The sequence below is a fragment of the Daucus carota genome, chromosome 7 (genome assembly GCF_001625215.2).
Source record: "Daucus carota subsp. sativus chromosome 7, DH1 v3.0, whole genome shotgun sequence".
NCBI classification, from domain to species: Eukaryota; Viridiplantae; Streptophyta; class Magnoliopsida; order Apiales; family Apiaceae; genus Daucus; species Daucus carota.
The window spans coordinates 233048-245417 of NC_030387.2; the positions used below are offsets into that span (position 1 = coordinate 233048).

At 36.1% G+C, this 12370-nt stretch overlaps 2 protein-coding genes across 3 annotated transcripts; both read right to left on the reverse strand.

Annotated features, from left to right (window-relative positions):
• Positions 1-302: 302 nt before the first annotated feature.
• On the reverse strand, positions 303-2568 carry LOC108192451 (pectinesterase). Its single transcript, XM_017372814.2, has 2 exons — positions 1468-2568; positions 303-1136 (listed from the first exon to the last, which is right to left on the reverse strand). Exons 1-2 carry the CDS (start codon positions 2441-2443, stop codon positions 439-441), a joined length of 1674 nt encoding a protein of 557 aa, XP_017228303.1. The 5' UTR covers positions 2444-2568; the 3' UTR covers positions 303-438.
• Positions 2569-2798: 230 nt separating this feature from the next.
• On the reverse strand, positions 2799-11752 carry LOC108192261 (probable acyl-CoA dehydrogenase IBR3). 2 transcript variants are annotated; one of them, XM_064081012.1, is made up of 17 exons: positions 11507-11752; positions 10971-11108; positions 10694-10834; positions 10442-10573; positions 10042-10227; positions 9772-9849; positions 9425-9544; positions 7569-7667; positions 7370-7487; positions 5410-5672; positions 5069-5254; positions 4611-4753; positions 4379-4463; positions 4070-4279; positions 3472-3624; positions 3231-3335; positions 2799-3107 (listed from the first exon to the last, which is right to left on the reverse strand). In XM_064081012.1, exons 1-17 carry the CDS (start codon positions 11621-11623, stop codon positions 2913-2915), a joined length of 2469 nt encoding a protein of 822 aa, XP_063937082.1. In that variant the 5' UTR covers positions 11624-11752; the 3' UTR covers positions 2799-2912. The 2 variants fall into 2 exon arrangements, with proteins under 2 accessions (XP_063937082.1, XP_063937083.1); XM_064081013.1 differs by lacking the exon at positions 9425-9544 and having other exon boundaries at positions 11507-11739.
• Between the last annotated feature and the right edge of the window lie 618 nt (positions 11753-12370).

Consider the following 12370-nt stretch of genomic DNA (forward strand, 5'->3'; position numbering starts at 1 on the left):
AAATGATACCTCCATCAGGACACAATGATGAAGAGGGTACTAGTAATTCAATTAGAATGCATGAAATAGATACTTGTATTTATATATACATTATCTTCCAAATATCATTTAACCATCTTTTCATGGGAATCGCCGATTATAATTTACAGTTTGTTCGACTCAATACCAAATACATTTTTATTATTAGCTTTGTTTGAGAAAAACAACTTACTATACTCGAGCTTATCAACTAAGGCTACAACAATGATCCCTAGGTAACTCAATGCCAGAAACTGCTAAATCTAAATTACTTACGAAACTAGTGTCAAAAAAAATTGTACATTTCTATCAGGATGTTATTGGATCAACATGCATCATCCGATCCTTTATTTGAACCTACAAAAACTATACGAAACCTTGGCATATACAGCTACTCGATCTGTTATGTACAAAATATTTTTACACCTTCATCATTGCAGGATCATAAGGAACATCACTAGTTTTAACCCATGTGTCACCTTGAATAAATTTACTTGCAGTAAAGGTCTCAGCATCTTGATCTTTGATAGCTTGTATACCCTTCCACTTGACTCGTTGAGATGTGTCTGATCCTGGTCCTCTGTTCTGAAACTCCGCGTAGAAACATGTGTCCTGTCCGAAATTCCCAGTCCAAGGTGACCATCCTTCAGGGACTATGTTTTTATCGATGAATGACTGCATAATAATTGTTCTTGAAAATTCTTTCCAAGGCCTTCCTAGGTACTGCTTCGGTGCAGGGTTCATCGACATCACGTCTGGCTCCGCGGAAATAGTGCAGTTTTGGAGAATGATGCCACCAGTGCCACGCTTCTCTTTGCGGCCTTGGGCTGTTACCATGCAGCCCTGATTGTCCATTGGCTTTCTCACCTTCATTGTGCAGCTCTGGAAAACTGCGGCTGCGTCGCCAAAGATGAAGTCGATTGTGCCTGTGATTGTGCATTCGCGGTAGAATTGACGGTAGGTGTGTGTGTAGAGTGTGTCTTGGTAACCGTCTAGTTGACATCTGTAGAAGATGGTTCTATCGGCTGATACACGAAGTGCCACTGCTTGGTGCTTGTTGGCTCCTGCTGAGTTCTCGAATCCGATGTCCTTGGCTATGAATCCGTCACCATTCACGGCTGCATGTATGTTACAATTCAGAATAATCAGTGACCAATATGTGAAACAATGCGTGCATTCCTGCCACTCTTTCAAGATTCCTATGTGAAACTAATTTCTATGACTCATAACCTACTCCCTCCGTCCCCCGAGTAGTATACATGGGACGGGGATGCAGCACGTATTTTAATGCTTCTGTAAAGTATAATTCTGTGACTTATTTTTAAGATTTTTTACAAAACTATATTTTAAAAGAGCATTAAAATATGCATCGAGCGGTGTAAAAAAAATGTATAAAATTGAATGAGACAGATGGAGTAAAACAAACGGGGAAGTAAAACAAGTCTTTACCAACGGTTGCAGTTTTGTAGGTATTGACTCCGTCAATGAAGTTCTTGTTCCCGGTGATCTTGGTTTGGGTGGCGCCCTCACCTATGAAGACGACATTGTCTACATGCCTCGGGACATCGACATACTCTTTATAAACACCAGCCTTAATTTGAATGATAAAGGGAGCTGTGTTCTTCAGAGGGACTGTTTTGAGGGCTTCATTGACAGTCTTGAACTGGCCTGACCCGTCCTGTGCAACGACAGCATTAGGCTTAGGATTCGCCTGAAGCAGTCTCCTCTGAGGATGATCAACCCAGTCAGGATACTCCGTGGAAAGCAATCTCCTCTCTTTGTGAGTCAGTCCCGGGATGTCCAACTGAGAAATCATTGATGTCGCCTCAGAAACCATGGCTAGTGCATTGCTAGAAATCTCAGAAGAGGTTTTCAAAAGTTTCTTCATCTTTTCGCCTGCATCTCCTGAAGTGTTCTGGAACGCGTCTATACAAGATTCTTGATAAGTTCCCACTCCAGTAAGCCATGTTTTCAAGTCAGCAATATAGGCATCCATCTTGGCCACTTCGAACTTAGATACTTTATCAAAAGATCTATGCAGATCATCAATGGCAGTTTCTAAAAGATCTTTACAGAGGCCATAAGCATCTGAAGTACGTGGATCTTTCTCAGCATTTTTGAGGGTTGCAGAGTTGTCAATCACCTCCTTGAGGTGCTTCACACCCGTCTCAAAACCAACTTTCATGAGTTCTTTAGGGTCTGTTGAGTTGGCACCAGAAAGACTCTCTGCACAAGTTTCTTTGTAATCACAAGGTTGACACATGGCCTTAACAGATTTGCTGGCAGTCGCAATTCCACCACCTCCGCCACCTCCACCACCACCTCCGTCACCGCCACCTTTATTTACACTGACTGCCACTGCCACTACCACTGCCACCAGGACAATAGAAGACAAGGCGATCACAGTGATTTTATTCGCTCCCATATTTTACTAACAAAATCTAAATTTAAATTCTTTAGGGGGAAACAGAGTTATGTATGTATAGAGTTCTTGATACCCCCTGGGCTATGAATTGCATATGTGAAAAATACATTAAATGTGTAGATATGATGTATATATAGTAGTGAAGTGATAATGCAAAGAAATGAGATAGTGAAGGAAAGACCTGTAATTTCAGCAAAGGAATGTGAGGTTTCAGAGTTCCTCCAAAATTGATGGTTATTGATCTTTATAGTAGTTTCCATTTAGGGGAAGTTTGACTCATTTTGCAAAAAATTGCTTGCGGCCTATAATTTCTTAAATTTGTGCCATCTTATATAAGCAGCCATTCACTAGTACATATAGAAGGAAACTATACTATACGACGACTATAATATTTGTTTATTACACTTTACATGCTTACTCAGTTTTTTGTCTTCCAGTAATTTACTTTTCAGATTTTGTGTATACAGATTTAAAGCTTAGCTGCTCTCTGTAGTTCTAATTTTGCAATAGTACCCAGGTGAACTTCATCGGGACCATCTGCAATTCTCAAAGTTCTCGCTGTAGCATAGAGGTGGGATAGAACAGTGTCGCCAGATAGACCAGCTGCGCCATGGACTTGCATTGCCATGTCGATTACCATTAAAGCCATGTTTGGTGCTGCTACCTGCTCAACGTATTATCAATCACACATTTTTAAAGGTAAGCCATGCATGCCAATATCTAGTTACCGTGGTAAAGGAAATAAAATTCAGGGCTGAGATATTAAAATCTCAGGTTGGCAAAGTACCTTGGCCATCGCAAGAATCCCACGAGCTTTTTTGTTGCCAACTCGATCAAGCTGGTCAGCAGCTTCCAGAACTAATAATCTGGTTTTTTCAAGCTCTACACGACACTGCAATATGCACAACTTTATTTAGTGGCACCAAAGTGGTACGAGCATGGGAAAGGAAGTGCAAGTAGTAGAATAATCAAGTGAAATTTTAAACATACTGCTTTAAGGGAAAATCCAGGGGTGTGCCAAAAATTACCTTGGCAAGATCAGACTGGAAGGACCCATGTTGAGCAATAAATTTTCCAAATGCTTTTCTTTGATGAGCTCTTAGAACCATCAGTTCCACACTACGTTCAGCAGCTCCAATTAGTCTCATGCAATGGTGCAACCTTCCCGGACCCAACCTACCCTGTATCAAGTAAAAGACAACTTCTGTAAGGTATCTGTCAGACAACTGCTTACAATAAGAACAAGTACACCGCAGACTGACATGCTTCCATAAAAAGTCTAGTCAACCGTAGCAAATCAGGTTGCATGCTCCTAAATGTCCAAAAACAGCTTAAGGAAAACGAATAGAGGATATGCAGTGATATAATTTCGAGAACTAATCTTGTCTATCTTCATGTCGCTACACGCAGGAATTTTATGGAATACTTGTAAGTTAGCAACTCGGTTTCAGGTAATAATATTAACTTTTTTTATACTAAATTAGTTTGGAAGAAGCTTTAGGATTATCATTGGACTTAGAATGATTGAACTTTCGGCCTTAATGAATTTAAGTTTAGTATCTACAACTATAAACTGTAAAATGAAACAAGATTCACAGAACGCCCTACAATTAATCACCAGTTTACCTGAGCAATTTCAAAACCACCGCCCTCTGCTAGTAAAACATTCTTTGCTGGCACACAAACATTCTCAAAGTATACTTCTGCATGCCCATGAGGTGCGTCATCAAAACCCAATACAGTGAGGGGTCTAATTACTTGTACTCCAGGACTCCTGATATCTACTAATATCATGGTTTGCTGCTTATGTTTAGGAGCATTAAAATCGGTTTTTCCCTGCATATATATAACAATCACTTGCAAAAGGATTACTATAATCGCACTTCCAACATGTCCAGAAACAGCTTAAAAGTATAATGTCAAAGTAAAACTCACCATTACTATAAGGATTTTGCACCTAGGATCCATGGCTCCACTAGTCCACCATTTTTTCCCATTGACGATATATGAGTCTCCTTGCCTGTAGAGACATAAACGTTAGTAGATTTGAACATACTCCACAGATTAAATAACAAACAGCAGACAAATCTATGTCATTTAAAGATAAATGCAATTATGATCAGTCAACATAACAGCATAAATTTGTTCACGACTGCTGCATGTATACCTTTCGATTGAACACTCAATGTTGGTTGCATCAGAAGATGCAACTTGAGGTTCAGTCATTGCGAAACCAGAGCGAATCTTTCCCTCGAGCAGTGGAATAAGCCATTCTTGCATTTGCTCTTTGTTGCCATAGCGTAGTAGCACCTAAAGTAAAAGATAAACACATTACTGGATACGGATAGATATAATGAAGATGATGCTTGCGCACACACATCCCAGTAGACCAGAAGCAGAAAACTGTCTACCCAAGCAGTTGTACAAGCCTTGCACTTGAGCAATTTCATGCACATATCATATTATGTTATCTAAGGAATTTGATGAACATAAAGGTAAGAAAAAGTTCTTTGTGCATCTATATTCTCATACTAAGGTCATACACACCGATATAATAATTTGTAAATAAGTAAAAGTTTTACCAATTAATTATTTTAATCTTTGAAAATTTCAATTATCACATACCTCCATATTTCCAGTGTCAGGTGCCCCACAATTAAACACTTGTGGAGCCCAAACTGAACGACCCATGATTTCGCAAAGGTAACCATACTCGAGATTTGAAAGGCCTGCACCCAGCAACTGATCAAACACCTTGTCGTCATTACTCCCATCAAAAAGTACTTTTCTTGCCCTAGAAGCACTATCTAACTGTAAAATGACAGGAGGAAAGAAAAATCAATAAGTTTGTCACACATGTTTCACATAAACGACATGGAAAGGGAACACGTGATACAGGTGCGCACAAGGCATACACATGTTCCATATTTGTAAGTGCATAAGGACCAATATAGGAAAGAACATACAGGTAACCATAAGTTCCACAATCCTTGTTGCTTAGCAATCTCCTTCAACTTCTCCTCCTCCGGGTGAACAGTCCAACGCATGGAAGTGTTGGAAAGTTTATAGAATTCTTTTTCCATTGGATATATATAATCCTCCATGAATTGTATCAATCTATCTCTGAGCTCAACAATCTTATAATTAGGAACAAATCTGCCTCCAGTTGATGTCTTTTGATTTATACTTCCAGCGTTAAAATGCTCCAATTGACCTTGTGCAGATCTATCTAAAAGGTGAAAACTGGTAATAAATATTGTCTTCTAAGTAGCTGCTTGGGTATTGATCCAAGTAGTCTGATGCACAATAAAGCCATATCTATGCTATCTTAATCTTTGATAATAATTTAATTGTAGTTGATACCACAAAACTATATTTATGAAATGATGGCCCATTACTCTACTTAAAAAAGCAGTATTGAATGATGAAAAAAAATATAGAATAGCATTGAATTCCTAGATATAAAAAGCAGAGTTCAATTCTGATATTCACTTCTGTGTTAGCACAATCTAGTTCTGATTTCAATTGTCTATGCAGTCAGAGAATCCTTTCAAATGGATGTGAGAGAAAACCTTAGTCAATTGTGATTTTTCCGCTATGAGCCAAATCAAACAAAATATATGATAAAATGGTCCATGCATTACACAAATTAAAAAAAAAGTGTTAGGTAATTTTAGCAATACTCCGATGTCAATGCGTAGCATGTTACTTCTTGTGGACATAAGTTGCGATCGTAGACTTTATTGGTGAGTTTTTGATATATTTACCACTACTCCCAGCTAATTAGTGAGTTGCATATAGTATATCTGACATGCACTCTTTTGTGAATATATCCTCCAAGCATTGCAGGGATTCTATTTTCCTACATTTCATTTGATGATGTGACATGATCACATGACAAATGTGCTTATCAGTATAGGCCATTTCAAGATGATAGACATTATAATAATTATTTCTAAATATCTGACAATTAAACGTCAGCTTCTTTCAACAGTACATGAAGATCCCCATGCAAGCACAAATTGTTAGACCAAGTCTTTATAAACAGAATTCACATAACAAAAACATCTGTGGTTTAGCATCGTTTCTAATTTTGCATCTCGGCAGCTAAAATAAATTAAGGTACTCAAACACTGCTAGACCCCCTGCAGTATTTTGTTTTCTTTGTGATATTCTCGTAAGAGAAAACAGCTTTCTGCCATATAAAATGACTAGTTACTCTAAATCTGTACAGACTAGGTTCAGATATACACAAAAATGCATGCATATACATTTAATAACATTGTAAAATATCAATTTATTACTGAGTTCACCACTTAAACACATATACAAGGGCACTTCTAGCCTAGCCTAGGTAACATAGCACTCGACTAAATTTAATTAGCAAAAAGTATAGTGACGCCTAATTTGATACTCAGATAAAATATATCATATTTATGCTACCAAGTACCAAGTATTCAGTTTGAACAATATTTACTTTTGATCTTTACACCAAAAAAGTACTGTAAGGCAGAAAAAATTAGGTTCTCATACACCGTCAATAAGTTTTTGCAAGTTTCATGTTAACTTTTACACTGAGTGAAGTTTCATCTATGCCTGAAAGAATAAGTAGATATGGGAGCCTCTAGTCAGAGACACTTGTCTTTTCCTGGCAAATTGATTATCGCTGCAAGCAAGAAACTTAAGATAAGTTTACTATAAATTAAGTTCCATGATTAATTACATGGATAGTGTATAGTTTTATGCTTCACTCAATTTCCAAGTCCACAATTTCCTTTTTGAACCAACAAATGATACCTCTAGTCAGGGACTGTTGCAAGTTCTCTATCATCTATGCAAACATGAAATCATTTCTAAGAATGTGCTTATAAGTGACAGATTATTTCGAGATATATAATCATCAAGTTTGATAGATAACAAAACTACCAGATGCAGGGTGCTGTGGAAGAACAGATTTCCTTTCAATATAAGACCATGCTGCTTCTATAATAGCATCAGCTTTTAATCCTGAATTTTGAGCACGCTTACCACCTGAAGCATTACCCTGCAAAATATTGGTTGAACTTTATGGGAACTAGGCAAATTAGTTTGAATTTCTACTTAAACAATTTGAGGACAAACATACCATGATCCATCTGCTATGCAGCCCTGCATGAATTGATGCCCCCCGGAACAATGAAAAGGCAACATAAAATTTCCACTCAGCAAGAGGCCATGGTTTTCCCTACATTGTACAAGTACACCATGTGATCCACAAGTGATATAGTTAACTAAAAACTGGGTATCAGATGCAACAATGTGAAATTAAACAAATATTAATAGAAACTAGAGATATAATGGTACCTCAACTGAAAAATCACCATAAATAACAACACAACAAAAACATCCCTCTTATAATATATTAAGGCCACACTTTCAAAAAGTTGATAGACAACAACAGGAACCCAAATAAACAGTAAGAATAATCGAAGATTAATCAAGTTGAGCGACATGTTATGTGGACCAACTTCTATGACATAGGAGCATTAGTTTAAGAACCACATGGAACACCAAAATGGCATATAAATTCAAGACGAAGGCAAGGGTCAATACCAAATTACTTCCCGTTGTTCACCATAAATGATATAGGTATCAATAATCAATAACATCTTTTGGTAATTAGTATTAATGAAGCATGTTCTGTATCTGTACATTTATACAGGGGCAGGGCATGAGCTGAATACAGGGGCACATGCCTCAATTGTTATTTAACAGATATAAAATATATTCTGGGCGATATCTAATTAGTATATATATGAAGTATATAATTTTAATAAGATTAGACATATGCCAAACAAAAAAAATCAATATGTAAGTATTGTATTACAATTTTAATTCTCTACTTTAGCCTAAGATTCTATACGGTTTAGTAGCCCTCCCTTCCACATTTCCTTTAATGCTCTCATTTCGTGTATCCGACAAAGATAACTAACGGGCACCACAAAATTTTATACCTGTCAGTTTTCTCTATAATTACTAATTGACTTGAGTAAACACTTCCAAGTTTACTAGATTTTAGCAAGGATCAGAAGTTTTTGAATCTTGGGGAAATTGCAGAACTCTTCCTAGAATTGACTGAAACAGGAAATTAGAATGTTCATATATATATATATATATATATATATATATATATATATATATATATATATTCAGTTGTCAAATTGGCTATGCTACTCTACTTGTAATTATGGCACGGTTGGCTAAGAGAGATCTATTTCTGCAGTGACTCTCGTCAAGACAAAGATTTCTAATCCTAATAAAGATGACTAGTTAAATGGTTAGTAGGTGGGTAAGGTTTATACTGATCAGTTTAACTATCTAAAATAAAACTATTGTTCATAGTAATCAAAATATACTATCCTTTTGATCTTTTAATTGTTGTGGACTGCAAAATAAAATAGAAGTTCTTGTATTACTATTCTGCCTCCTGATTCAAAAATTATAATCGTAACCACGCCACTGTATATATATATATATATATATATATATATGTGTGTGTGTGTGTGTGTGTGTGTGTGTGTGTGTGTGTGTGTGTGTGTGTGTGTGTGTGTGTGTGTGTGTGTGTGCAACCACAGGATCAAGTCTTTTGAATTTTAATATATAACACATCCTACCCCCTAAAGATAACAGAACTATCCAAGATAGTGTTTCTAAACTTAAAATATAACCTCATTTATTGTTGTAAAAACATTTCTTTGAAAAAGTCCTGTTTATATAATACTTGGACAGGCTTTACCAGTGATAGTATCCAAATTTCATAGGCTAGTGAGTAGTGACAAGTTTGGATTCCCAGGTCTTCCAAAGTGCTGCAGTAGCACCATGGGACCAAAGCATCTTAATAATAACAATCCGCTTTTTATCTAATCAATTTCAAGAATAACTTAAACAGTCTGTGTAAGTACTAACCACCATTTAGCCAAATGTAATAGGACGGGCACTTACAGAAGCAGAGCAGTAATCTGCTAGATATTCAGACAGTAAAGGAATTCCTTGTGGAATTCCTGTAGCTTCGATACCTTTATGCTGATGTACCTTGTCCAGATCAAAATCTACCAAGTAGTGCTGTAAATTAAAACAAATGCCAATTGGTTTTGAGTTTAGACATCATAATTCACTTCTGTGACTGGGAAACCCTGTAATGAGCTAACTTCACAACCTCGTAAAAGTACTTCCTCTTTTTCTTTGATAAGCAAAAAACTGAAAAATTACAGTTTAAGTGCCAGAGTACATTATGACGGTATTAATATGTGTCTGAAAATAAAGGTTACATCATTCACAAAGATAATTACCAAGGTGCTGTATGCAACATCACACATTTGGTTTCCGAGAGTGGACAACTCCCAGTCAAGAATGCCAATCACTTTATCCTGCAGCGAGCAATGCTCAGTTTATATTAACAACATTGCAAGTGATTATATCAAGCTTAAAGCAATAGTATTTACAACCATTACAAGTAGTAATCAGCTCAACATCATGGAAAAATAAATAGAGGACTGGAAACAAAACTAGGTTGACCATAAGAAATGATATTAATGAAATTATATAATTAATGTACACACCTCAATGGGATGAAATACAAGATTATCAATTCGGAAGTCACCATGGACTAGACTTGCTTTTCTGCTGGCTGAATCTTCAGAAGGAATGTGCTGCTGCAACCAGTTAACCAGCTCTAACATTTTTGGGTTTCTTGGAGACTTGCCCTCCCCAGTTGAGGCAAGATATTGCTTTGCCCATCTATCAACCTAAAGTAAGGATCAGACATAATTAATCAATTTTCAAAGCAAAAAAATTGCCTGCATTTGAATGCAGAACGTATTCATGCTCACAACTACCTATATTGTATACAACAGCGTTACTATTCTGAATTATTAAAAAGCTTCTCAAAACTTTGAAGTAGCCAGACCTATTGCTTTGCTTAACTCGCAATAAGCACAAAGAAATAAGGATAATACCCACCTGACGCTTGCAATAGTTGTCTCGACGCCCATACTTCCCCAGACCAATGGCATCAACATCAGCAGAATGAAGAGAAGCCAATGCTTTTGCTGTAGCACTATATATTGCCCTTTTTCTGATAGGAGCTAGTCCCTATCCAAAGACATAGGCCAAAACTCATAATTAGGTCCACAATAAGTACAACCAAAGATTAATAAAATTGAAAAAAGTACTCATTTCCACTGAAGGACTATGAATATGAGAGACTCATACAGGTAGTGTAGGATCTATAAATATGCGTCCTTCCAAGTACTCCATAATGTAAAATGGAGTTCCGATCACTGCTGAATTAGTGCACAGACAGAAAACCTTAGGAACCGGAACAAGTGTATAAGCACCTAATGCATTCAAAACCTGAAATTTTGTAAATTTATAAACGCTTTAGATCCATGTGCTCGGCATTAATGAACAAAGTATAAAAAGAAATCTCGATAGACATATACAAAAAATTAATAATTATTGATGGGCTTTGTTATGTCGAAATACACACCTGAAACTCTCTTTCTACAGCATGAGCAGACTGTAGTAACTTCCCAGCAGGTTTCTTTCTCAAAACATACCGCTTCACAGAAGATCCTCCCAAACTTGCTTCCAACAAATAGGTCGGATTGGATTGCCCATGCCCAAACTAAAATTCCCACAACATATAACAACCCCAAATCACATTTAAACTTCAAGTCATTCTCCTATACCCATTTCATAATAAAACCTAAAATCACTGATCAATACAACAATTGCGGATTACTAGTGGAACTAAGAAGAGGCTAACCCAGACCGAGCTTCAGCTAATCAATGAACTTATATATTTCAAGTCACTGTCTTGTTCACAAATCAAAAGATATATATGTTCCTTAAATCCCGAATAATTATATTGATCATAATTCATAAAACATGCTACATAAACATTTCATGAGTACATATATAAATATCAAAGTTGCTAAATTTGATTGCTCAGTACATATACATATACAAGTTGCCAAATTGTTAATGAATATGAGGTGAAATAAGTAAAAGGGTCGGACAAACCTGAGAAATGGTGAGGTGGGTCGGAGCCTGAGGGAAGCCATGGACATGCTGAGAGCAGTAGTTGACCAAAACGTCGACGTTCAAGTCATCAACAGAAGCACTAGTTAGTGGTACCATTTGGAGTGATTGATAGACAGATTATTTGGTGAGAGAGATGAGTGAGCAGCTAATCTGCGCGCGGATAAAATTGAATATAATAATAATAATAATATGTTATCATACTCATACACATCGGAGATGCCCAAAAAAATGGAGTACAAGATGGTCATTGCAGGTGAAATAATATTATTCTGATCAAAATTGATTTCAAAATACTTCAGTTTAAAATTGATTTCAGAGTATTTAAGTTAAAATGAGTCAACTTTAATTAAATTCATATCTATTATATCTATTATACAAAATAAATGTTTTGTAGTTACAAATATTTATTTATATTTAATATAATTAGCAATTTATTAAGCAACCTATTATGTTGTCAATGATGATTTTAGTTACAAAATTTTAAAATTATATTTATGGTTGATTTTTATTTTGATTGATTTAATTCATGTTGTTATAAAATATGATAATAAATGAGGCGTAAACTTTTTTCTTATAGATGTTCGACAAATATAGAGCTGGATTATAATTATAAATAAGGTGAGAACATGCTTGGAGTGTGTCACCATTAATCAAGATTTTTTCAATGTTTGGAGTTATTTTTGTTAGACCATCTTCAATGGAGCTCTTAAACAAGTTCTTATCTTTAAATTTAAAGAGCAGATCAAAAAATAGTGTTTTAATAGACTCCTAGAAACTCTTTAAAAATTTACGAGCCTATTATCTCTATTCTCTTTTAAAGAGTATCTAATAACTCATAATTTC